General features: G+C 20.6%; 2 protein-coding genes across 2 annotated transcripts in view; one reads left to right on the top strand and one right to left on the bottom strand.

Moving 5' to 3' along the window:
* The first annotated feature begins 29 nt into the window (after window positions 1-29).
* On the top strand, window positions 30-10,759 carry LOC122511672. Its single transcript, XM_043627076.1, has 3 exons — window positions 30-446; window positions 4,092-4,191; window positions 10,395-10,759. The coding sequence occupies exons 1-3, from the start codon at window positions 237-239 to the stop codon at window positions 10,520-10,522; spliced, it is 438 nt and encodes a 145-aa protein (XP_043483011.1). The 5' UTR covers window positions 30-236; the 3' UTR covers window positions 10,523-10,759.
* Window positions 10,760-14,754: 3,995 nt separating this feature from the next.
* LOC122511670 (leishmanolysin-like peptidase) overlaps window positions 14,755-27,966 on the bottom strand; it is a 107,697-nt gene continuing 94,485 nt past the window's right edge. Inside the window, exons 5-14 of the mRNA XM_043627073.1 lie at window positions 26,987-27,098; window positions 25,896-26,077; window positions 24,317-24,520; window positions 21,733-21,958; window positions 21,206-21,399; window positions 20,392-20,524; window positions 18,444-18,603; window positions 17,881-18,047; window positions 17,579-17,698; window positions 14,755-15,542 (exon numbers count right to left, since the gene is read on the bottom strand). Coding sequence (XP_043483008.1) covers window positions 15,384-15,542; window positions 17,579-17,698; window positions 17,881-18,047; window positions 18,444-18,603; window positions 20,392-20,524; window positions 21,206-21,399; window positions 21,733-21,958; window positions 24,317-24,520; window positions 25,896-26,077; window positions 26,987-27,098 — 1,657 coding nt within the window. The 3' untranslated portion in view covers window positions 14,755-15,383. The remainder of the gene's footprint in view (window positions 15,543-17,578; window positions 17,699-17,880; window positions 18,048-18,443; window positions 18,604-20,391; window positions 20,525-21,205; window positions 21,400-21,732; window positions 21,959-24,316; window positions 24,521-25,895; window positions 26,078-26,986; window positions 27,099-27,966) is intronic.

Below are 27,966 nucleotides of genomic sequence, written 5' to 3'. Positions count from 1 at the left end.
GGACGCAAAAATGTATAAAAGCTTTGTTAGTTTATAGGGAAAAATGTACGTCCGCAGAAAAAGTACAGTGCAACAAAAGAAGTGAAGCGATTGAATGGACCTAGAATATTATCTGCGAAATATAATGTTTGCCGTATTGGAAATGGAAGTAGTTTGTAAAACGTTTGAATGCTGATATGTATATATTTTAGTTCAAGGTCCACGAGAGACGACTGTCGACCTCTGCTTCACGAACAATGGCAGCGATGAGTCTCGGTTTCATCGTCATGGTCACCCCATGGACCATCCAGGAAGTTGTGGTCGCATGTACCGGAAGTAAGCCACCACCGTTCCTCGAATTTCTAGCAACGTGGCTTGCTCTCTCCAACAGCTTTTGGAATCCTTTTCTTTATTGGTTACTCAACAATCACTTTCGACGAATTTCGAAGGAAATTTTCTACACGAAGGTAGGTGATTTATTTAAAAAAAAATATGGAAACAAATTTACTAGCAAATGTTATTATATAGCGAAATGTGTTATTCAGTTTGTTATCATTATAAAAATTATAAATTTTTTTTATTATTAATTATAAATTACAAGATTTGAATAACTTTAGATTCAAAATTTCAAAAATTAACTTATTAAGTACATTATCAATTATTATTGTTTGTTATTTTCAAAAAATGTAATAACATTCGTCGCAAGAATTGAATTTTTTCCATTATACTTATAAAATTCTTCAGAGAAATTCAATTATTTTCGTTACAATTTTAATAAAATTTTTCTATAATGAATGTAATTATTTTGAAAAGTTAATTTTTGTAAATAATTTGAAAAATTAAACATAATTTTCTAATCTTTAAACGAATTAAATTATTTTCAATAAAATTTTTATTAAATTCTTTAAATCGATTTAATATTACTTTTGTAAGTAAAAAATAAATTTTCCTAAAAAATTAAATTATTTTCAATACAATTTTAAAAAAATTTCTCTAAAGAATTCAATTATTTTGAAAAGTCCTCAAACAACATAATTTTCAAATAATTAAATTAAATAATTAAAAATAATTCTTCAATTATTTCCAATGCAATTCTAATCGAAAATTCCAAAAGAATTCAATTATTTTTTTAAATTTTAATAAAATGTTTTGAAAGAATTCAATTATTACAAAAAATTTTGATAAAATTTTGTACATGAATTCAATTACTTTCAATACAATTTTAATAAAATTTATCGAATCGATTCAATTACTTGTGTAATAAATGAAATTTGTCACAGAAATTCAATTATTTTCGATACACTTTCAATAAAATTTAATAATCAAATTTTTAAATAAAATTATTATTAACAGACACGATTATTTTTGAAAGTTGCAAAAAATTTTTTCTTAATTCAATTATTTTTAAAATTTTCAATTAAAAAAATTTTTAAAAAAACTACACTATTTTCAAAACGACTAAAAAATTCTATAAAGAAGTTTAATTATTTACAAAAACGAATAAAATTGTCCAAAAGAATTTGATTTTCTTTATAAATAATTTTAATAAAATTTAATAGTAAAATTATTAATTGCAATTATTAACAAAATCGGTTATCTTAAAAAAATTAAAGAAATCTTTTTTGAAAGAATTCCAAAAATTGTATTGTTTTTATAAAACAAATTTAATTATTGCGAAGAATTTTAATTAAATTTTTAGAAAATAATTCAATTCTTTTGAAGAATAAATACTATAAAAGTTTATTACAATAAATGAATTAGTTCAAAAAATTTCTTTACTTTTTTTAATATCATCCATTTCGTAAACAATTGTAATGAATAATTTTACTAATAAATTTTTTTTATAAATTGTTAATAAAAAAATTTAATTTATTTGACCAATTATATCAAAGTTTCTGTAAATAATTAAACAATTTTATAGAATTTCTTAAAGTTTTTTGAAAATAATGTAGTTTTTTTTAATAATTTTAATTGAAAATTTAGAAAATAATTGAATCTCTGCAGAAAAATTGTATTACTTATAAAAGTAATTGAATCGTTTTGAAGAACTTAATTAAAATTTTATTAAAAATAATATGTAAGATGTAGACTATCGATCACTCCGAGTCAAATTAGAAATAAAATATAGATGGTTTTTACGTTTCGACAGCGCAGCTGTCCTCTTCAGAACGCAATTACTCAATAAAAATATTTAACATAATTTAAAAAAAAAAAAAAAAAAAAAAAAAAAAAAAATATATATATATATAAGGACAGTTCCATGAGGAACGTCTTCGTCGTAGTGATAACAATTTGACACTTTATTAATTTGACCAAGTGATAAAATCAAGAATTCTATTTTATTAAAAATAATTAAAATCATTTAATGAATTTTATAAAAATTTTTGAAAATAATTTAATTGTTTCAAGAATTTTTATTAAAATTGTTAAAAATAATTTAAATTCTATTAAAAAATTTTATGGAAATTGTATTAAAAATAATTAAATTTCTGCAAAAAATTGTATTACTTACAAGAGTAATTGAATCGTTTCGAAGAATTTAATTAAAATTTTGTTAAAAATAATTGAAATCATTTAATGCATTTTATAAAAAATTTTGAAAATAATTTAATTTTTGTGAAAAATTGTATCAATTACAAAAGAAATGGAATTTTTTCGAGGAATTTAATTGAAATGGTATTGAAAATAATGGAAGTCATTTAAAGAATTTTTTCAAAATTTTTGAAAATAATTGAATTCCTGTGGAAAGTTTTTTTACTTACAAAAGTAATTAAATTTTTTCGAGGAATTGAATTGAAATTGTATTGAAAATAATTGAATTCCTGTAAAAAGTTTTAATACTTACAAAAGAAATGGAATTTTTTGGAGGAATTTAATTAAAATTGTTTTAAAAATAATTGAATTCATATAAAGAATTTTATAAAAATTTCAAAGCTTTTCTAAGGATATAAAATTTCGCCATAAAAACGAATTGAATTCTTTCGAAGAAATTGATTAAAATTGTTAAAAAATAATTCAATTCCGTTTGAGAAATTTTATATAAATCTCCATTTTGAAAGTAATTGTAGAATTCAATTAGAAAATTATGTTGATTTACGACTTTTAAAAATAATTCCATTCTTTAGAAAAATCTTGATATCCTCAGAAAAACTTTGCTAGTTTTATTATTTTCTCTATTTCAATTTTCTTTTTTTTTAATTGTATATTTTATTAGACATGAAAGTCCACATTTTTTTATTAGCATGGATTTTCACTTTTGTGCGAGAAATGAAAAATAATTTTCCTAAACTCATAATCTTCGTGGTGAAATCAATTTCTCTCTGTGAGGCTTTTTCAATATTACATTAGAATTTGATGATTTCCAAAGAGTCTCTCTCTTCCTTTATTCCTTTATTATTTCTATTTAATTTCGCCTCCTGATGTATAGAGTTCTTCTTGACTTTCTCGATCCTCTTATAGCCGTCGATGAAAGGAGAGTGTTGAAAAAAAAAAAAAATATCGAGTGTAACCACTGCGCCTTACAGCCATGGTGACGACGAGCTATGGGCAAAATCTCGTTTTAGCCTTGTAACGATGTTCTCACACAAAAAGAGTGCATTAGTCTATATGAAATCCTTTCTAAAAATCCTCTCAACATCATCTTTAAAATTGCTCTTTTTTTTCGTCTAAAAAGTTTTTAAAGACCTTTTACCCCCCATCGAGACCTAATAATAAGAGCGAACCTTTCAATATATATGACTAGAATTTTTATCGGAAAAAAAACTTTTCCTTTATAAAGAGTTCATTTCTTTTAAAAAAATATATATTTTTTTTACTATTATATTTGTGTTTCGAATTTTCTTTACGAATCAGACTTTATAACGTTTCAACTATACACTCTTTATTTGGAAAGATTTTTACGAGAGGATAAAAGAAGAAAAGAAGTGAGCACTGTTAAAGGATTTAATCTTTTAGTTGGGTACTCAGGAGATGTTCTTTTTTCTTTGAAAATTACTTCAATTTCCAAAGGATTCTTGAAAGATTCTTTGCGAATTCTTGAGAAAAAAAAAAAGAAATTTAAAAATTTCTTTTAAAATACTTTTTCTCACTTTCATTTTTTATCTTGTTTTCAGATTTTATGCAGATCAAAACCTCTTGGGCCAAAACAACATTGCTGTGCTACCAGTACAGGTGGTTTGGATGTCTGCAGTATTGGCGGTCTTGATTTATCAGGTGAAAAAATGCACAATAAATATAAATATTTTCCTTTATTAAAAGGAATTTTTCAATATGAAATATTTTTTATGTATCAAAAATATTTTTCAAAATATTTTTCGTTTATTTTTTTATAAAGAGATGAAGTTCTTTCTAAAAGGTCTTTTATCGTTTTAAAAATATTTTCACATATGAAAATATTTTTGATACAATTTATTGAACATTCTAACCTATTTATTTAGGCCTTTTATTATAAACAAGAATTTAAAAAAGTTGTTTTAACAAAAATGGGCTTCGCACTCATTTACTAAAACCTATTATTTACTCCTTTTTTTATGTTTTGATACTATTTGGGTACTTTTTAGATTTCAGTCACTAAAAGCTACTGATTTTTTTTTTTTAATTTTCACTACTTTAAATTCCCTAATACTAGAAATCAAAAGACTATTCTCAAAAATTATAATCAAATTCTTTAAAACAATTCAATTATTTTCAAAAAATATTCAAAATAATTAAATTATTCCCAATATCCAGTATTTTCATAAAATTTCGCAAAAGAAATCAATTATTTAAAAAAAAAGTTGATAAGATTCAGCCAAAATTCAATTATTTTCATAAATCATAAAATTTTCACAGGAATTCAATTAATTCACAATAGTAATTAATTAGCAATTAATTCACAATAATTCAATTTCTTTCACTAATAATAACATTTTTCATGGAAATTCAATTTTTTAAAAAATGTTGGATTAAATTAAAAGCAAGAATTCAATTATTTTCATAAGTAATAAATCTCATCGAAGAATTTCAATTATTTTTAATACTACATATATTTTTAATCAATTAATCAAAAATTCAATTAATATATTTGCAAACAAAATTTTTCCACAAGAATTCAATTATTTTAATAAAATTTTCATAATATTTACTATATTTCGAAAAAATTAATTATTTAAAACAATGTTTATAAAATTCTTATGAAAAATTCAATTCTTTTTAAACATTTCAACAAAATTTTTCACAGAAATTCAATTCTTTTTAAACATTTCAATAAAATTTTTCGCAATAATTCAATTCTTTTCATAAAAAATAAAATTCATCTCAGGAATTCAATTATTTTTGAAAATTCTTTGCAATTGTACCAATAAATCAAAAAATTTAATTATTATACCAAATAAAGTTTTCCACAATAATTCAATTATTTAAAATAAAATTTTCATAATATTTACTATATTTCGAAAAAACTAATTATTTAAAACAATGTTTATAAAATTCTTATGAAAAATTCAATTATTTTCAAAAATAACAAAATTTTTCACAGAAATTCGATTTTTTTTAAACATTCTAATAACATTTTTCGCAATAATTCAGTTATTTACAAAAATATTAGAATTTTTCACAGGAATTCAATTATTTTCAAATATTTTAATAAAATTAGTAGAAAGAAATCAATTAATTTGAAATACAATTGTAATTAAATTTTTTTTTAATAATTCAAATATTCTTTTAGATTTTAATAAAATTCTTTCCAAGAATTCAATTATTTACATAAATAATTCTTCAAAAGAATTCAATTATGTCGATGAATAACAAAATTATTCCTGAAAATTTAATTATTTTGAGGCATTTTAATAAAATTCTTTTCAAAATTCAATTAATTCCATAAATAACAATTAATTCAATTATTATTATAACAGTAATAAATTTCTTCTTGGATATTCAATTATTTAAAAAAATTCTAATAAAATTGTTCGCAAGAATTTAATTATTTTCATAAATAATAAAATGCTTTTTTAGGAATTCAATTATTTTCAAATAGTTTTAAAAAATTGTTCGAAAAAATCAATTATTTTAAATACATTTTAATTACATTTTTTTAAATAATTTAATTATTCTTTTAGATTTTAATAAAATTCTTCCCAAGAATTCAATTATTTACTTTAATAATTCTTCGAAAGAATTCAATTATGTCTAAAAAAACAAAATTATTTCTAAAAATTTAATTATTTTGAGGCATTTTAATAAAATTCTTTTCAAAATTCAATTATTTTCATAAATAACAATGTACATCACAAGAATTCAATTATTATTATAACAGTAATAAATTTCTTCTTGGATATTAAATTACTTAAAAAAATTATAATAAAATCGTTCGCAAGAATTCAATTATTTTGATAAATAATAAAATCCTTTTTAGGAATTCAATTATTTTCAAAAAAAATTTAATAAAATACCACAGAGACATTCAATTATTGTCAAAAATTTTAATAGAACTCTTTTTAAAATTTAATTATTTTTAAAAAATTTTAGCAAATTAAATGATTTTCAATATCTACTATTTTCATAAAATTTCCAAACAGAAGTCAATTATTTAAAAATTTTTTTTGTGAAAATCTTCGTGAGAATTCAATTTTTTTCATGAATATAAAAAATTTCTCAGCTTTTTAAATGATTTAAATTAGAATTTGCATAAAATTAGTCGAAATTAATATTTCGACTAAATATTATTTTTAAATAATTACAATTTTAGCAAATTTGTCCGACTAAAAATATCTTTTTACTACTGAAAACTATATCAGAAGAATATAAGGAAAAAGTGAAATGCTCCAATACTGAAAATGACTTTTACTACTTATATCAATGTTACAGGAGATTAAATTTATTTGTCTGACCAAAATGCTCTTTTACTACTTATTTCTAATCACAAGAGTTTTTAATTCTTTAGTCTGATTAAAGCGGACTTTTACTACTTATTATGAGATTAAAAAAAAAATTTAACAGCTTTGTCTGACATAAAATCGTTTTTTCCGCTTATAAAAGAAAATCGTTAAAACCAAAAAAGTTCTTTTGTTAATAAACTTTCAGGTTTATGAATTATATTTTATTTAAATCTGCCAAAAGTTATTTAAATTTTTCATAAATTTAGTCTTTTCATAATTTCGTTAAATTTATTTACATTTACTGAGTTATTTAAATTTTTTGTTAAATTTATTTTGAATTTTGAAAAGTATGACAAGATTGAAATTTATTTTTTCTTACTGTTGACATTTACTGAAGAATTTGAAATGTCTGACTATAACTTAATTATACCACTTAGAGTGGAATTTGACGAGTATTCAAACTCACATTTCTCGCATATAATTCATTATGAAAAATATTTACATTTATACTATTAATATATAGAAATATTAACAGTGTAAATATTTTTTATAGGAATAAAAATTTAATTTCTCCCATCAAACGGTATGTAGTTAATAAACCTCTATCGATTACTATTGTTATTTCTTTAACACTAGCGTGACTTTTGAATTTTTTTTTCTTCCCTGATTTATTAATTGCTTGAATTTGAAAGCTTTGTTTCGTTAATAGCTTTATAAAATGAAATGATTTGTGGGCCACAGTGGATTCGAATATGAATGCATATATATGAAAAGGAGATGACGATTTACTAGAATATTCACGCGCCGCTTAATGACACTGATTATTAGTGTTCATTGTAAATCGTTAGTTATGAACGGTACACTAGAGAAACGTTTAACGATCAATAATGCAAACCAACGAAAAGCTAGTACCTATTGCTCGTTAGTACCAAAGTCTGATCACGTGAAAACACAATTTTGTTTTAATGAACCACCCTCACTCTTAGTAACCTTCTTCTTCTTCATTTTCCTTTCTTCTTTCCCTTCTTTTTCTTTTTCAAAAATTTTCCATTTTTTTTTGCCGTAATTGATAATTTTCGATTTTAAAACGAAATCTAAAAAAAACCTTTAATCTAATCTTTAATTTTTTTAATCTTCAATATAATAACTTTGTTATTATAGTTTTTCTGATGATATCGAATTGAGACAAAAAACGAATCAAAAGTGTTGCGAAGCAACATTTCTCAATTTGATACCTGCAGAAAAACTGTGATTATATTAAATATATGTTAATGTTTTAATGTTGTTTTTTTCAATTTTCAATATTTTCTTTTTGAAGACTTCACACTCGATAATTAATTTTAAAAAAGTAGCAAAAACCAGCTTTTAAACAAATTTCCCCTATTTTCATCAAATTTTTGTGGGTTATTTTCATTTTTTTTAATGTCAAAAAAAAAACGAAAAAAAACTCGTTTTATTCACTTCACAAAATTGACAAAAATTCCATTCCATATTTTTTATTTTCCTGACTTTTTCCTAATTTTCATCAAAAATATTTACTTTTTTCTCATCCTTTCAATAAATTGAATTCCTGCAACGAATTTTATTATTCATCAAAGAATTTTAATATTTATAAAAATTGAATTGAATTCTTACGAAAATTTTTACAAACCATTTTTTAAATAATTGAATTCTGTTTGGAAATTTTATGATAATAGTAGATATTGAAAATCATTGAATTGCCAAAAGTTTTTAATGATAATTAAATTTTACAAAGAATTCTATTAAAAAATTTGTCAATAATTGAATGTTTGGAAATTTTATTAAACTTTTTTGAAAATAATTGAATTCTTGTGAACGATTTATTAGAATTTTTTTTAAAATAATGTAATTCCAAGAAGAAAATTATTATTTTTAAAAATAATTGAATTATTGTGATGAATATTCTTATTTATGAAAATAATTGAATTCTGAAAAGAATTTTATTAAAATACCTCAAAATAATTGCATTTTCGGGAGTAATGTTCTTATTTATCGACATAATTGAATTCTTAGAAAAAATATTGTTAAAATTTTTAAAAATAATTGAATTATTTAATTAAAATTGTATTTAAAACAATTAATTTCTTTCGAACAATTTTATTAAATTTTTTAAAATAATTATTCAATCCTTCCAAAAAATATTAAAAAAACATTTTTTTAAATAATAGATTTTTTCGTGGAATTGAAATTAAGTTTTTAAAAATAATTACTGTAAAATTGTATTAAAAATAATTGAAATCCTGCTATGAATTTTATTATTTATGAAAATAATTGAATAGTTGCTAAGAATTTTATTATAATTCTCAAAAATAATTAAATTTCATAGAAGAATTTTATTATTTTTGAAAATAATTGAATTATTGCGGAAAAGTTTATTAAAATGTTTAAAAAGAATTGAATTTCTGTAAAAAAAATTTATTATTTTTTAAAGTAATTGAATTCTTCATAAGAATTTTATGAACATTGTTTTAAGTAATTAATTTTTTCAAAATATAATAAATATTATGAAAATTTTATTAGTTTAAATAATTGAATTCTAGTGGAAAACTTTATTTGTGAAAATAACTGAATTTTTCGATTATTAATTTAAAATAGTATTAAAAATAATTGAAATCATTTGATAAGTTTTATTATTTATGAAAAGAATTAGATTCATGTTTAGAATTTAATCAAAAATTTTTTTAAAAATTGAATTATCATGAAAAATTTTATTATTAGTGAAAATTAATTATTTAATTATCACTTAAATTAAAATTACTTGAAATTGTTTACAATAAACAGTGCAATATAACATTCCCGCGCGCTTGCGCGCGGATAATTTGGCTAGTTTTTAAATAATTAAATTCTTTTGACAAATTTTAATAAAAATTTTAAGAATAATTATTTTGATTCGAATTCGATTAAAATTGTATAAAAAATAATTAAAATTCTGCGATGAGTTTTATTATTTATGAAAATAATTAAAATTTTCCCAAGAATTTTATTAAAATTTTTCTAAAATAATTGAATTTCAGAGAAGAATTTTATTAAATTTCTAAAAATACTTGAAATTTTGACAAGAATTATTTTTTTTTTGAATTTTGAACATAATTGAATTTCTGCGAAGAATTTTATTAACTTTTGAAAATAATTTAATTCTTCAAACGAATTTTATTCAAGTTTATAAAAATAACTAAATTTCTGTGATAAATTTTAGTATTTATAATATTTTTATATAAATAATTGAATTCTTGCAACAAATTTTATCCAAGTTTATAAAAAATAATTGAATTTCGGTGAAGAATTTTATTTATAAAAATAATTGAATTATTGAAAAGAACTTTGTTAAATTCTTTTTTAAATAATTGAATTCTTGCGACGAATTTTATAAAAATCTTTTTAAATAATTGATAATTTTACGAGAATTTTTTTTTTTTTTTTTTAATTTTCGAACATATATGTAATTGAAATTCTGCGAAGAATTTTTATAACTTTTGAATAATAAATGAATATAAAATAAATAATCATAATAAAAAAAGTAATTTTTGTAAATTTCCCCAGGTTTAGATCGATGTTCCATCGATCATTGTTCCATGGTAAGATGTTCGACATCGTCACTGGCCCTCACACCCCCACCTCTGCCATGGGAAGCAAGACACATTTGCAATGAAGAAAAAATGATTACGTGAGGAATGGATGCTGCCACGCAAACTGAATATTCCGATTCCCCGGAACACAGCAGTTAGTATTGCGTGGCAGCAGGATAAAAGTTATAAATATTAAAAAACTTTTTATAGTGAACACATCAAAAAATTTATAAACTATATAGTTCTTATAATATTTGGTCGAGAATACCAAATATAAAAAAAATGTTATTTGCTTAACAAAATGAAAGCAAATCAATATATAGTGAAATAAAAATAATTGCAAGCTTTTCATAATATATTTGATCTTTTAAAATAAATTTTTGTAATTTTGGTAAGATTTATAAAATTTTTCTTTCTTTCCAATTGAAGTAAATATTTTTTTGTTTTTCGACAATTTTAAAGACAAACGCCGAACAAAAACTGCTTAATAAATTTCTACGAGTAGTTTAATAAATTATAAGAGTAGTTTAAGATTCTATTGCTATAAAATTCTTTTATCGGAATTTTTTTCTACTATTAAAAAAATCATTCCAACATCCCTTCAATATACAGTATTATTAATTAAAATTATACAGAAATGCTTGCATTAAAGTAAATTACAATTTAATTATCTAATTTCTAATTTAAAATTGAATTTTGAATTTCTAATTCAGAATTAAAATTATATTTTGAATTTCTAATTCATAATTTAGATTAATTGAATTTATAATTTACAATTAAAATTAAATTTTGAACTTCTAATTCATAATTAAAATTTAATTTTGGATTTCTAATTAAAATTCATAATTCTATCATTTTTAAGCTAATATACAAAAATTTAAGATCTCTTTTTGTAAAAGAGAGCCTTGAAATAAAGAAAAAAGGATTTTATTAATTTTATATAGCTCTAGAATAAAAAACAAATGCAGTTTCGCTAAAAACTGCGTCAATAAGTAAAATATTGTTGAAAAAAGAGAAATGTACAGAAAATATTTAAAATCGTTTTCACTGCCCATCTAATAATTAAAATTTTTGTGCAGAATGAAAGTTGATAAAAATAAAAATATTAAAAATAATATAAAAAAAAATTAAAACGCACAGGGCTTCAATTATCATAATACTAATAAAATAATACGAAATAAGTAATGTCGAAAATCCAAGGGAATAAAAATTTTTTAGTTTCATAAGATTTAATTAAAACAAAAATTTTTATATTATACAAAATTATATTTTATAATCTGTATATAATTAAAAATAGCGAGAATTAAAAATTTGTTCAAAAATATGCTAAAAAAAACTTTTCTTATTTAATAAAAATAGGAAAATCGTCGACTCAACAAAATACTACTTTAAATTATATATATTATAAAAAATAATCTAACAAAGAAATTGAAAAAAAACTATTTCATTGTTAAAAAAAGAAAAATTATAAAAATAAATATTAGACAAATATCTCGATAATGCGCAGCACAAATATAGATAATATAGAGACGCAAATTTGTATATGAAATATAAATTAAAATTTATAGATTCCAAATAATGTCGGTAAAAAGTTTTTTGAGAAAAAAACGTGTAAAAGAAATAAAATATATTAAAATATTAATTATTAATTATTAATTCTGTAAGAATATATAATTAATAAGTATGTAATAAAATTGTAATTTTATCTAAATTGTAAACAAACCAAAAATTCATGTTGTATTCTAAAATAAAAAATTTTATGATCATATGAAAGTTAACAAAGACTTTATGAAAAGAAAATCTCTGTTTCCAAACATTTATTTACATAGAGTGTAATAAATTTAGGACAAAAAAAAGACGTCGCACATAAATTAAAATAAGTCTACGATGGATAATAAATGAAAAAAAGGAACTCTCATACGTTTAAACTTTGTAACACAAAATTGTAAGTTGTTTAAAGAAAATGTAATCATTGATTATTAAAATAATTGATTCGTAAAATTTTACCTTTGTTTTACCTTAGAAAAAAACTATTTTTAAAATTGATCTACAAAGTCATCAAATATTTTTCAAATTATTTATTTCATTTAATTTACTTTTATTTCTTTTCCAATAATTACTATAAAATATTTCTTTTCGTATGATGTTAAAAAATTGAAACAAAAATAAAATTTTACATTTTATTTTTTTTCTATTTTTGCAATAATAGAAAAATAAATTATTTTTTCTTGAATAAATAAATTATTTTTATTATATTAACTGAAAATTAATTAAGAGAATAAAAAATCGGTAAAGTGACGATGAAAAAAAAGAAATAGAGAAGTATTCACAGAGAAGTATTTTTATATATTCTTCAGTTTTACATCGACAACTATTTTTTAGCATTAAAAAAAATCAATGAATCTTCAGTGCTTCTTCATTGATGTTTACAATTATTTTTATTAAAATTGCGGTAGTTTTAATATAAAATAAATGCGTTCGTTTTCACAAAAAGTAGATAAATATTCTTTTAGAAAGCAGATTTTTTTAATCCCTCACTGCGGAAAGAAGATATGAAATTTTTATCTTTAAAATTTAGTATTTTAATTTAATTAAAACTTTAATTCTAGTATTACATTATTTTCAAATTGTAATATAATACAATAAAATGATAATTTTTACAGGGAATTATATTACAAGAAAAATTTTACAGTTAAAAATTTTCCCTGACTTTTTAAATTCGAAGAATAAAAATAGAATTTCGTTTTATCAGCTTATTAAAATTTCTCTATTTAAATAAAAATTATTTATTTGATTTAAATTATTTATTTAATTCAAATAAATAATTTTAATAAAAAATATATTTTTTAAATATTTAAAATATTCATTATTGTGAATATTATTATTCACATTTATTTTTAAAAGTTCCAAAAATTTTAAAAAACGATAAATCTAAAACAATTCGCAGTTTGGGATTTTATCAACGTTTCGCAATTTCGACGGTAAAATGTTTACTTTTACAAATTTTAAAAATTGTTTTCAAACATTTGAAGAAAACGTTAACGAGGTAAATAAAATTTCGAAAAAGTAACATCGGATTAATTAACAAAACCAAGTTAATTTTGTTAATTAACTGAATGTCTTACTTTATGAAAAAAGACAAATTTGTCATAAACTGTATTATATAGTTTTTAGAGATTCTTATATTTTTTTCCCATAAGTTTGTAAAATTTTTCATTAAAAGCTTAAAATTCTAATTGATATTACATTCTCACTTTGAAAAAATTCGCAGACTACTTAATGACTTGAATAATTATAAACTCGATTTTTTCATAATTGCAATTAAATTAATTATTACAATATTTAAATGTATAACGAGTCATTTGTTCATATTCTCATATTTATTATATATAATCTCTCACATTCTAGAAAAAAGTATCATTTTCTTATCTCACTTAAATTATTATAGATACAAATTAGAGAAAGGCTTCCTATAAAAAACTTGTTAACAGAGAAGCTTTCTGTACTTTTTACAAATACCTTAATTTAAATAATTCTAGAAGCTTTAGCGAAAAGAATTCTTTACACTTTTTTTTTTCTTTTAAAAAAAACAATAATTGGTTTTGTCTAATTATAATTTTAAATTATAATTTAATACTTATTTCTTTAACGTTAATGTGTATAAAAAAAGTAATACTTTTAAAATATTTACAGTTAAATTCAGCACCTCTATTTGTTGTAATAATTATTTTCATTTACAGGCGTAATAAAATTATTATAATAAAATTATTAATTTTGTGTCACTGGAATTTGTGTAATGAATTTTTCTAACAAAAGGAAGACAAAAAACTAAAAAAAGACAATAAAAAGAACTAAAAAAGAAACTAAAAAACTGAAAAATATTTTTCTAATAAAAGAAAGACAAAAAAAACACTAAAAAAATACAAAAAGAGCTATGAACTAAAAAATATTTTTCTAAACTGCAGAATTCTTTTTAAAAAATGTACTTATTTTTTCGCTAGAGCTTAGAACCACTAGATATGTATTATAAGTTTATTCTTACATTTCTAATCATTGTTCGTCATTAATATAATTAAAAATGTTTATCTATTTTTTGTTTGTCTGTATTTTAATGGTAGGAAAAAGTTATTTTTCTAAATATTTTAATACTAATTAAATATATCAAGCAATTCGTTCGATCGTGATAAAATCGATAGTTTAAAAAAAAATCTTCTACATTGAAATACGAGACAAAATTGTTGAGACAATTTTTCGAAATAATTTTTCAAGATAATTTTTTGAAATAATTTTTCAAGATAAATTTTTTGAAATAATTTTTCAAGACAATAGTTTCGACAATATTTCCATTAAATGAATCATACATTTAAAGCATGTCAAGTCTTAAAAAATAGATTACACAAAAATTGGAAATGAAATTTACATTATTAATAAGAGTAATACTTTAGTAAAGTAGTTTTCAAGGAATGTTAATTACTCGTTAAATACTGATAGCAATTTTCAAAAGAAAAAAAAATTAACCAGTCATTTTGTAATTTCTCTCTCAAGTTAATACACGTTCGATAACAAATAAACAAAAAAATATCTATACAATGAATAACTTTGTTCGTTATAATATCATTCATAAATCACAATGTTTAATTAAAACTCTTCAATAAAGTTTTCTTTTTCTGTCAACGTGCTTAAGTCTTTGCTTCTTCGCAAAGTGTCATTAATATTATTGTTCAAGTTTATATATTTTCTATTATTAACCAAGACGATCCTGATAATTTCAATGCGATGTTATTAATAATTATTGAACAATAATATTAATAAGCTTTAAAAAATAATTCATTTCGCATGGAGCATTTAGGCTGAAGCTCGCTTGATACGTTTCTTGATGAAAATACAATGTTAATACGTCGATCTACATTTAAAGTTTTCTCTTTCTTTTAAACAATTAACATAAACTATAATTTACATTAGATCATCTGGCGATCAGTAGGAAAATATTGACAATATATACAAATATATTCAGACTGATGATTTTGGAAGATCCGCAATGAAGATCGTCCCTTGGATAAAATGTTGCTGGAGGATGTTCATCCCCTGCTTTGCACCATTCTCCTTGTGCTTTTAATTCCGCCTAAGGAACAAAATTATTATATTTATTTTTTATTTTTAATACATTTTTTATTTTTCATATTTTTATTTTAAATTTTTTATATTTTTCTGTTATTTTATTTTTATATTTGAACAAATATTAAATTCATCTTAAATCTCCCTCAAGTTCTGAACGTTCGAATGAATTAAAATTGTTTTTATTTTTAATTTTCAAAAAATTATTCTACGAGATGAGAAAAATGTAAATTATAAATTTACTTACTTAAGATTACGTGATATTCAATTTCACATTATTATGCAAATTACAAAATTTTTTATTTTCAAATATGAATTTTTGAATAATTTTAGATGCAAACTTTAAACAAATTCAATTATTAATTAATTTACTAAATAATTATTCGCGTTTATTAATTTCAAAAATTTTAATGAAATTCTTCGCAAGAATTCAATTATTTTTAAAAAATAATAACATTCTTCGTAAGAATTCAATTATTTTTATAAATATAGTAACATTTTTTGCAAAAATTCAATTGTTTTTAAACAAAATTTTAAGAACATTTCACGAACAAATATACAATTATTTTCTAAAATTTTAATAAATCCTTCGAAACAATTCAATTATTTTTTAAAATAGTGAAATCTTTGCAAAAATTCAATTATTTTCAAAACAATTTGACGAAGAAATTCAATTTTTTTTCTTAATTCGTTATAAAATATTTCAAAAAAATTCAATTATTTTCTTAAATTTTTATAAATCCTTGAAACAATTCAATTATTTTTATAAAAACTAAAATTCTTTGCAAAAGTTCAATTCTCTTCAAAAAAATTTCACGAAAGTATTCAATTTTTTTCTAAACTTTTAATAAATCCTTTGAAACAATTATTAAATTATTATTTTTAATACAATTTTTATAAAATTTTTCAAAAGAATTTAATTATTTTTTAAAATTTTTAAATTTTAATAAAATTCAATATTAAATGTTTAATTTCAATAATAAACAAAAACGATTATTTTAAGAACTTGAAAGAAATTGTTCATAAAATTCAATTATTATCAAAATTGTTAATTGAAATTATTAAAAGAACTCCATTATTTAAAAAAAAAATTCAAAGAAATTCTTCAAAAAGAATTTAATTGGAATTTTGAAATATTTTAACTATTCTTTACGAGAATTCAATTATTTTCCTAAATAATAAAATTCTTCGAGAAATTCTTCAAAAAGAATTTAATTGGAATTTTGAAATATTTTAACTATTCTTTACGAGAATTCAATTTTTTTCCTAAATAATAAAATTCTTCGAGGGAATTCAATTATTTGCAAATTTTTTTATAAAATTCTTTGCAACAATTCGATGATTGAACAATAATTTTAAAAATGAAAATACGTATTTAAAAAGAAAAATTATTAAAAGTGTTAAGAAACAAAAAAGCAAACAACAACTAACTTTAAACTGCGAACAGATTACCGGAATACAACGATTATTAATATAGATTTTTATATTTGGTTTATATTTTGTATTTTTTATATATTTATTTAATATTTTTCATATTTTTTTATTTTATATTTATATTTATAATTATTTTATCAAATATTATAATATTTATTCAAAATTTCCCTCAAGTTCAAATGAATGAAATTTTTGTTCTTTTTAAATATTTTCAAAAAATTATTCAACGAAGAAATGAAAACTTATGCAAATTAATCATTAACTCATTTAATTAATTATTTTACATTTTTGTATTTATTTAAAATTTTTATCAAATATTATATTTATTTAAAGTTTCTCTCAAGTTTTGAATATTCAAATGAATAAAAAAAATTTTTTTCAAAGATTTTCAAAAAATATTCTACCAAATAAAAAATTATTTAATTTAAACATTTACCTACTCAATAATTATTTTCTTTTAATATACAAAATAATTTTTTTAATAAAATACAAATTAAAAAGGAATAAAAAAAATTATCGTTCATTTGAATCCTAGAAACTTTAGGAAAATTAATTAAAATAAAAACAACTGTTTTATAGATTTTCTTATTCTTCTAGAGTTTTCTTTACCTGGCAAATATCCTTACAAGGTGGACACTTGAGGGCCCCTTTGTGCAGCCATTCATTTTGCATAATTCTGATTGCAATTTCTTGTCCTGCGTGATAGCAAGTGTAGGTATAATTTGCAACCTGAAAAAATATTAATTTGCATTAATTAAAATAATTAAAATATTAATTTAAATAATTTAAATAATTAAAATATTAATTTAAATAGTTTAAATAATGAAAATATTAATTTAAATAGTTTAAATAATTTTTCTTTTTTATCCAATGTTTATGGAATATTATTATTTAAGAGAAAATATGCTCACTATTATGTGAAGTCTTCCAGTTTCACATTTATATTGATAGCAACCAGAACCCCAGTGTTGCCATTCTCTAGCTTGTTTACAAGTTTTTTCCACCCACATTTGATTTGTATGATCGAAACATCTAGAGTGCGTTCCATATTTTTCCAGAGCGAAATTCTTTTCAGGAACTAAAAAAGAAAGAATGCAAAAAAATATTAGCATTTTCAATTCTCTGCACAATTCTTGTTATTCACCGTTGGGTTTCTCGAGAAAAATTTTTTCGAAACGTTCTTTCAAATTGCATGAATAAAATTATAGGAAAAATTTATTAGAATAGATTTATTATTAATTATTTATTATTTATTATTATAGATTTATTACAATCGATTTATTATTAAATTATTATAGATTTATTAATATTTATTATTATAGAGAAATATTATTATTATAGAAAAGCGTATTTTAGTGAATAGTAAATTTTCAAATAAAATACAAATTCTTCTCTAGAAAAGAAGTGTAGTGTAGAAAATTTTTTGAAAAGAAGTTTTCTTTGTGAAAAGAAAAATTCGACTTTTTTTACTCACGTGGATTGTTTTCTTCATATAAACAATGTGAGCCCCTTACGACAATATTCTTGGACCGCCAGGTAAATTCTTGAGTATACGGACAATAATCTGCTAAAGATACCGAACCACCGTAGAACTTTTCCTTTCCCGGAGTAACGTACGGAATTGAATCAAAATTCTAGAACAGAAATATTCTTTCATTACGAAACTGAAGTTACCAACATTTTTGTCGACGCAAAAAAAGGAAACAAAAATTTCTTAAGACCAAAAAGCAAATAATTTTCGATAAAAAGTAGATAATTATTACTTCCATTGTATAATACTTCCATTGTATTTAATAAAAATTCAATTATTTTCAACAATTTCGATCAAAAATTCCTCGAATCAATTCAATTCTTTTTATAAATTGTAAAATTCTTGGCAAGAAATCAAATATTTTCATAAATAATAAAATGTTTCGGAGAAATTCAATTATTTTCAATGTAATTTTAATAAAATTTCTAGGAAAAAATTCAATTATATTCAAGATAATTTTAATAAAATTTCTTTAACAGGTTCAATTATTTTTAAAAATTGGAATAAAATTGTTCTAAACAATTCAATTCTTAACACTATCAATTCAATTCAGTTCTCAAAAGTTTTAATAAAATTCTTGGTAAATTTCAATTATTTTCAAAATTTTTAATTAAAATTACTTTCAAAAATTACATTATTTTTACGAAATTTAATGAAATTCTTAAAAAAATAGAAAATGTAATTATTTACAAAAATACTAATAAAATTGTTTAAAAGAATTTAATTTTCTATAAATAATTTTAATACAATTTAATAGGAAAATCGTTAATTACAATAAATAAGAACCACGATTATTTTAAAAACCTAAAAGAAATTCTTCTTAAAATTCAATTATTTTCAAAGTTTTCAGTAAAACTTATTTTAAGAAAAATTCTTTTATTTCCAAGAAAATTGAAGTAAATTCTTCAAAACAATTCAATTATTTTTTAAAGAATTTTAATAAAATTTTGTGTCAAGAATTAAATTATTTTCAATACTAATTTTAATGACCTTTTTCTCGAAAGAATTCAATTAATGAAAAAAATGTTGATAAAATTCTTGAAATGAATTCAATTATTTTCAAATTTTTTTTATAAATACTTTACAAGATTTTAATGATTTTCAGTACATCGACAATTTAATTATTTCTGAAAATAATTGAATTCTTGAATAGAATTTTATTAAAACTTTTTTAAATAATTGAATCACTGGGAAAAAATTTATTATTTTAACAAATAATTGAATTTTGCAAAATTTTAAAAAGTAAGTGATTTTTTGACAAGGATTTTATTAAAATTTTATTTAAAATAATTGAATTCCTGTGAAAAATTTACTATTTATTATTATATTTGAATTCTTTCGATGAATTTAAAAAACGTGTTTACAAATAATTTAATTCAATTAAAATTGTATTTAAAATAATTTAATTCCAGGGAAAATTTCATTATTTTTAAAAATAATTGAATTTTTTAATTGAATTTTATTAAAAGTTTTTTAAATAATTGAATCCCTGCAAAAAAATTTACTATTTATTAATATAATTGAATTCTTTCGATGAATTTAAAAAACGTGTTTAAAAATAATTGAATTCAATTAAAATTGTATTTAAAATAATTGAATTCCAGTGAAAATTTCATTATTTTTAAAAATAATTGAATTCTTGAATTGAATTTTATTAAAAGTTTTTTTAAATAATTGAACTCTTGTGAAAAATTCAATTATTTTTTAAATTAATTGAATTTTCTCGAAAAATTTTTACAATATTTTAAAAAATAATTGAAATTTTGCGAAGAAATCGATTTAAATTTTAAACATTTAAAAAGAAAAATTATTTAAAAACTTAGGAAACAAAAAAGCAAATAGTAACTAATTTTCGTGACTAAATTGAATAAAGAAAATTAAGACGATGTACCTGATATTTCCTTGGTAGTGGCTGAGGATGTTCTACTAAATTACACAAAGCTACAGAACTACGATCATCAGTACATTCCGTTTGTAGTGGATCTTGCTTCACTTTGTTACAAAATGGATGAATCAGCTTGCCTCTGAAAATTAATTACCAATCAAATTAAACAAATTGAACTCAAATCAAGTGAAAGGAACTTTTTAATTAAAACTAATTAAATTTTATACAAAATTTGCAAAGGGAAATATAAAATTTATATCATTATTTCCTAACAGGAATGAATAAATAGTTTAACTTACTTTTGTTCTCTGTATTTTCAAATATGCAGCATGTTAATAGAAAATTTTATTACTCTCATAATCAACTTTTCAGAAAAATACCACATTCCACAAAAGAAAAAATGTGTTTTTATAAAATTACAATATTCATTTCGAGAAATAATATAAAATATAAAACAGAGAAAATTTATTTTATCAACGAGTTTCAAATTTAAAAATTAAATCAACTTTCAATTAAATTTTATTAAAATTCTTGGAATTTGAAGCATCTCTCTGTTATTAAAAAAACATTTTCAATTTTAATTACCATAAATCTGATCGTAAAAATTTAAAATATAATCTCCTCTATTTTTACTTTATCGAGAGAATTATATTAGTTTCGTCATTAATGCAGTAAAATTTTCACTTTAGATATAATTTAATTTCGATGTCAAGGCATAATATTTCATCGTATATAATAATGCCAAAATTAATAATTAATATTTAATATTCTCTAGAGGATTAATTTTATAGTGAGGCATTAAATTTGTGAAAATACTGACGAGAAACGAGACGATCTTGTTGAAATCCATTCTTTACATGACTTCATGGCAAAATCGCATCCCAAGTTTTTGCCCCAGCCAAGTTCCTGAGCCATCGAATAATTTGCGCTGTACCAGCCAGTATCTTCCATGAGTGCTAGCGTAATCCTCGAGTAAACTGGATTTTGTGTGTGTGTTCCCGTCATTGCTTCGTTCTACGCAGAAAAACAATTTTCGCTTCATTTATTTATTTATTTATTTATTAAATAAATATTACTAAATATTTAGTAAAATATAAGAATAAAAAAAATAATAAAAATATTATTTTCCTCTCGTATTTTTTTTATTTAATTTTATATTTTCTTCTATTTTGTTGTCTTCTTCTTTAATTTCTTTTTTCTTGTGATTTTACTTTATATCAAAATTTTTAAGATCGTTAGTATTTTTTTTTCTTTGAAAAATTTCAATGATGTCAAAATTGTTTATTATTATATTACATGTATTATATTAAAATTCGGGATTTTTATTTTTCTTTGACGAAATTATACCTCAAAAACTCGTTTCTCCCAATGAGTTAATGCGGTTCCCTCCTCGCCTTGATCCTCTAATTCCGCACCCTCCAACATTTTGCAATTGAAGTGTGCACGAACTTCCTCTTGAACACGGGGTGTTACAATCATTTGCATAGGCCTTTCCACAGTAGTGCCACGCACTTGCCAATTTCGTCTGATCACTGTCTTTATTGTATTTTCACTCCATTGATGAGTTTGCAATCTGTAAAAGAATAGAGAAAATAAATAAAAGAAATTCACACAAATACGGGAAATAAATAAACAAAATCCCCACAAATACAGAAAATAAATAAAAGAAAGTCCTACAAATGCAGAAAATGAATAAAATAAATTTCTACAAATGCAGAAAATGAATAAAATAAATTCCCATAAATGCAGAAATTAAATCATTCACGCAAATGTGTCAAATAAATAAAATAAATTCCAACAAAAAACGAAAAATAAATAAAAGAAATTCCCACAAAAACAGGAAATGAATGAATGAAGAAATAAATGCAAAAATTAAATCAGATAAATTCACGCAAATATGGCAAATAAATAAAATAAATTCCAACAAAAAACGAAAAATAAATAAAAGAAATTACCACAAATACAGGAAATGAATGAACAAAATTCCCACAAATACGGAAAATAAATAAAAAAAAATTTCTACAAATACAGAAAATGAATAAAATAAATTCCAATAAATGCAGAAATAAAATCAAATAGATTTCCACAAATAATGAATAAAATAAATTCCCAAAAATACGGAAAATAAATAAAAAAGATTCCTACAAATACAGAAAAAGAATAAAATAAATTCCCACAAATACGAAAAATAAATAAAATAAATTCCTACAAATACGAAAAATAAATAAAATAAAGGCATATAAATGCAGAAAATAAATTAAATAAATGCACAAAAAATGCAGTAAATAAATTAAATAAATGCCTATATAACAGGGTTGCCAAAAAAATTTGATTTTGCTTTTCCTTAATTTTTCCGGCGTTTCAAACAAAATTTTGTCCTTTTCCCTGAGTCTAAAAAATATTCTAATTTACTCTATCAAAAATTTTTAAGAATCTTTAATTAAAATTCTTCTCTAAATCAACTATTTTCAATAACTTTTTAGAAAGTTTTTTAAGAATTCAATTATTATTCAAAGAAAAAAAGAAAATTCACTAAAAATAATACACTTGCTTTCAATTTAGTTTTATGAAATTACGATTATTCGAAAATTTTTCAATTATAAATATATTTTCCAAAAAATTCGAATGAAAATTGTTTAAAAAACGAACATCTTCAAAATTTATATTTAAAATTATTTAAATTACTAATTTTTCTGAAATTTCAATTTTTGAAATCCTTTGAAAGTCAATTATTTATAAAAATTGTAAAAGCAACTATTGTAGAATTCAATTATTTATTATTTTAGGAATTTTTAAACAAAATTATTCATTAAATAATTTGTAAGTAATAATTTTAATTATAGAAATTATAGAAAGTGAATTCAAATTATTTAGAAAAAAAATTCAATTATTTAGAAAATAAAAAAGTTCACCTAAAATAATTCTTTACAATTTAATTTTACAAAATTTCAATTATTCGGATTTTTTTCAAATATAAATTTTAAAAAATTTGAATGAAAATTTTTCAAACACAAACTTCTTAAGAATTTTCAATTAAGATTATTTAAAATTCAAGTTTTCTAAAATTTCAATTTTTTTTTGGAGATTTTTAAGTAAAATTATTCATTAAATACTTTATAAATAATAATTTTATGACAGTTCTTCAAAAATTAAATTATTATTTTAAATAAATTCAATTTTATATTCTCTAAAGTTCAATTATTGTCAGAAAATAAAAAAAATTTATGATTTTTTATATTAAAATTCGTGGTAATTGCAAATTTTATAAGTCAAACGAAAAGAAATTTAAGAAGAATTAAATCTTTATAATATTTTTAAAAATTTCTGAACACCAAAATCTGTAATTTTTTCATGAATATAATATTTTCTCAGTGCATTTGAAAAAATGACCAATTTTTCTTTTTCTGAGTTTCCCTTGAATTTTCCGAATTCCCTGATTTGTGGCAACCCTGAAAAATTATAGAAAATAAATAAAATAAATGCACATAAATACAAAAAATTGACAAAATAAATTACTGTAAATAGAATAAAAGCCGACAAATACAGAAAATAAATAAAATAATTGCCCATAACTATACAGAAAATTGATAGAATATAAATAAAATATTCCGTTTTCAAAAATTTTATTCCCCACAGATATTAAAGAATAAAATTTGAATTTCAAAGATCCGTAATTTTCCGACAATATTATTAGGTACATTCTTTGGAAGTTTGTAAGCGATGCAGTGGAATTTTCCAATTTTAGAGTCAAACACACTGAAGTTGGCATTTTAATAGACGAAAATCGAAATTAAAGTTTAGAAATAAAATCTAAATAAGATAAAAATTAACAATTAGTAAAAATAATTGAATAATTAATAATAATCATTGTAATTTAATAATTTATCCTATATATTAAAAGAAAGAAGGGAAGAAAAAATATTGAACGTACTTTTCATTGAGAGGAGGTTTTCCAGTTTCACTTCTTCGCGGTGTTCTGGGATTACCATTTTCGTCTCGGTAGAAAGCATATAGACTCACTGAAAAGCCCAGGGCGTGTAAAATTTCATGTTTCACTGTGCTCAGTAATGTTTCTAATTCTTGAGGTTTTGTGCCTATACTGCCAGGACACAGATTAGCATGTCCAGCAATGGGTCTGTAACAGAGTTAATAATTATTTAATTTCATTTCATTTCATTTCATTCAATTTTAATATTTTTTTTTTAAGAAAATTATTTCTGAATCGTATAAATTTCTCTATTATTTTTTAATATTTTTTATGTAAGCAAGAAAATTATTTCTGAATCGTATAAATTTCTCTATTTTTTTGTATATTTTTTATGTAAGCAAGAAAATTATTTCTGAATCGTATAACAAAAATCTTAAATTGCAAAGTATATACACTGAAAAAAAAATTTATTTGAATCAAATAATTATTTATTATCAAATAAAAAATTTACTTGAATTAAACAATTTTTATTTTTCAATTTTATTTTCAGAATCGAATAAATTTTATTTGGACCAATAAATTCAGTACTTGAAGAAAATACCATTTAATTGATAAAAGTAAAATTATCATTTGCCAATGAATAAAAAATACAAAAAAGAATTTGATATTATTAGGTATCAAATTTATTTGATAATAATTTTTTTTATTTAAATAAAATTTAGTACAAAATAATTATTATTTTGTATCAAATTAATTTTTTCCAGTGTATAAATTTTTTTTTGAAAAATACAATTTAGATAAAAAATTATACAAACGAAAATTTAATAATAGACCAGTAAATGTTTATTTGTTTTAAGTAAATAATTTTTCTAGCATACAGAAATATTTTTGAAAAATACGATTTGAATACAAATTATTTTACACTAATAAATAAAAATTTATACAAGAAAAATTTGATAATAGACAAGTAAATGTTCATTTGTATTAAATAAATATTTTTCTAGTGTATAAAAATATTTTTAAAAAATACAATTTAAATAATTAAATTCAAATAAAAATTATTTTATACAAAGAAAAAAATTTATACGAAAGAAAATATTTAGGCAAAAAAAATTAATAATAAACAAGTCAATGTTTAATTTATTGTACAAACTAAATTTTTTTCTAGTAATTGAGAAATATTTCTGAAAAATACAATTTAAATAAAAATTATTTTATATAAATAAAACAAAAATTTATATAAAAAAAATATTTATGCAAAAAAAAATTTGATGATGAACAAGTAAATGTTCATTTATATCAAATAATCAAATAAAAAATCAAATAATAAAAAAATAATCAAAATAATGAAAAATTTAATTAAAAATAATTAAATTTAATTTAATTAATTAAATTTAATTTAAAAATTTAATTTAGTACGATTTAAATGAAAATTATTTTATACAAAGAAATAAAAATTTATTACTAAAAAATTTTGAAAACAGACAGGTAAACATTTAGTTGAATCAAATAAATTTTTCCTGTCGGTGTATAAAAATATTTTTTATTTATTTTCTTGTTTATTTATTTATTATTTATTTACCGGTCCAGGGCAGCTTCCTGTTGGCAGTGAGCGGCATAAGCGACTGTCAAACCTTTATTGCAACGTTCGGTTTGCATTGCAGAAACGTAAAATATGAAATCTGCATCATTAATTCCTTCGCCGGCAACACTTCCCTCAACCACTCCACATTTATGTCCAGTGGCGTTGCAAGTTCTACAAACCTGTCAAATAAAATTAATTAATTAATTAATTAATTACTGATTATAATAATAATAATTTTGTTTCTATAAATCTAATGAAAACTATTTGCCCATAAATGCGGGGATTTCTATGTTTAAGTACCTAATATAATTCAAAGGCTCTGACTACTCCTTTGAATTATGTTTCCCTTTATCTGTTTGACTGACATTCCAAACTTTCCGCAGTAATTATAATTAGAATTTAGAACTCAGAGTTTCATGAGCATAAGTCGTATATTATGGTCCGTTATGGAGTTAACAAAATTCTATAATTGTACTTAATAAATAAATAAACATTTATTTTATTCATTATTTTTATTATTATTATTTTTCAAATTATCCCCTAATTATTCAAAAACAAACGAAAATTATTTCCCAATTTTTTCCTAGTTTTAATTTTCCAAATTATTATTATTATTATTATTATTATTATTATTATTATTATTATTATTATTATTATTATTATTGCTTCCTTATTATTTTATAATACTTGTCTATTACTAAATAAATTTTATTTTATTTGTTAACTTTTATTTCAGTTAATTAAATGGAATTTTCTTCAAACACTGAAATTATAGCTTATACAATTTTTATAAAAATTGCATAATTAATAAATAAATATTTTAGGAATAAATTTTGTATTTTAATATTTCAATTTAACAATTTTTCTTATAAATTAATTTTTTAATTTTCTTTTCTTAAAAATTAATTTCATTTTTTTTTTCTATAAAAAAAATATTAAGATTTTAATTATTTAAATGTTAATTGATGTTTTTTTTTTTAACTCCAACATTTCTTTGAATGAACATCCTTGGAGAAAAAAAATTATTAATTGTGTTTTTTTTAGAAATTTATCATAATATTTATTGTTATAATTAAAAAATTACTTACGTCAAGATGTGCGTCAGGTACAACTACTTCACCACACATAGTTACAGATCGACAAGTGTCTATGCAATGTGTATGATGATCCTTAACAAAAACTTGGCTGCTTTCGCATTTCCTGCAGAAAAAAAAAATTTCTTCTTACTTAAAATAATAAGATTTTTTTATAAATTTAATAAGACTTTTTATTAAAAAAAAATATTTACTAAAATTATTACAAATTATTACAGCGCACTTTCTTTCGAACAGAAAAATAATTATTTTATTCAAACAACCGAATATTGTCGCAAATAAATATTTACTTGAACCAAAAATTGTTTACTTAAATTAAATAAATTGAATTTCAATAATTTCTTGCAGATATCATTTAATTGAGTTGAAGAGAAATTATTTTATACAAATAAATATTTATCTGAGGGGAATAAATATTTATTTGCACAAAGTGCTACAAATAAATATTTATTCGATACGCAAATAAAATATTTATTCGATGGACAAATAAATTTGATAGTAGAAAAATATGTTATTATTATTATTATGTATTATTAATAATTTTTAAAAAAATGTGAGAAAACATCCGAGTAGAATTTTCTTTAATAATTCAGTCGAATTAGTGTCTTGAAATGTATCCCTTTTTTAAAAACAGGTTAAGACTGAGTCTCAGGCTTCCCAGGATGAAGTGAAACAAGTGAAGGCTCTAAATAATGGTAAAAGCGTGTCACTGTATGAAGCCGCACTAAGAGTATTATGTGATTCAATTAAGTGCACAGGAGGAAACTTTCTAAAAGTACCCTACACTTGAACCTTATTTAATTCACATTACGAAGCTCGTCATCTGTCTCTTTTTAGTATTTTTTTATAAGCAAAATGATTCTAGTAGGAAAAAAATTACTATTTTTCTTTTTCTTTTATTTTTATTTATTCTTTTCAATTTTTAACCTACTTTCAGTATTTTTTAATAAGCAAAAAGATTCTAGTAGGTAAAA

The sequence above is a fragment of the Leptopilina heterotoma genome, unplaced genomic scaffold (genome assembly GCF_015476425.1).
Source record: "Leptopilina heterotoma isolate Lh14 unplaced genomic scaffold, ASM1547642v1 Lhet_89, whole genome shotgun sequence".
In the NCBI taxonomy this organism is placed as follows: domain Eukaryota; kingdom Metazoa; phylum Arthropoda; class Insecta; order Hymenoptera; family Figitidae; genus Leptopilina; species Leptopilina heterotoma.
This window is presented reverse-complemented; position numbering and strand designations above follow the sequence as displayed.

Excerpts from the sequence above, each read along its gene's own strand:
- LOC122511672 (XM_043627076.1), top strand. The coding sequence starts at position 237 with ATGGCAGCGATGAGTCTCGGTTTCATCGTCATGGTCACCCCATGGACC. Across the intron at positions 447-4,091 it reads AGGAAATTTTCTACACGAAG|ATTTTATGCAGATCAAAACC; the intron begins GTAGGTGATTTA and ends TCTTGTTTTCAG. Across the intron at positions 4,192-10,394 it reads TGGCGGTCTTGATTTATCAG|GTTTAGATCGATGTTCCATC; the intron begins GTGAAAAAATGC and ends AAATTTCCCCAG.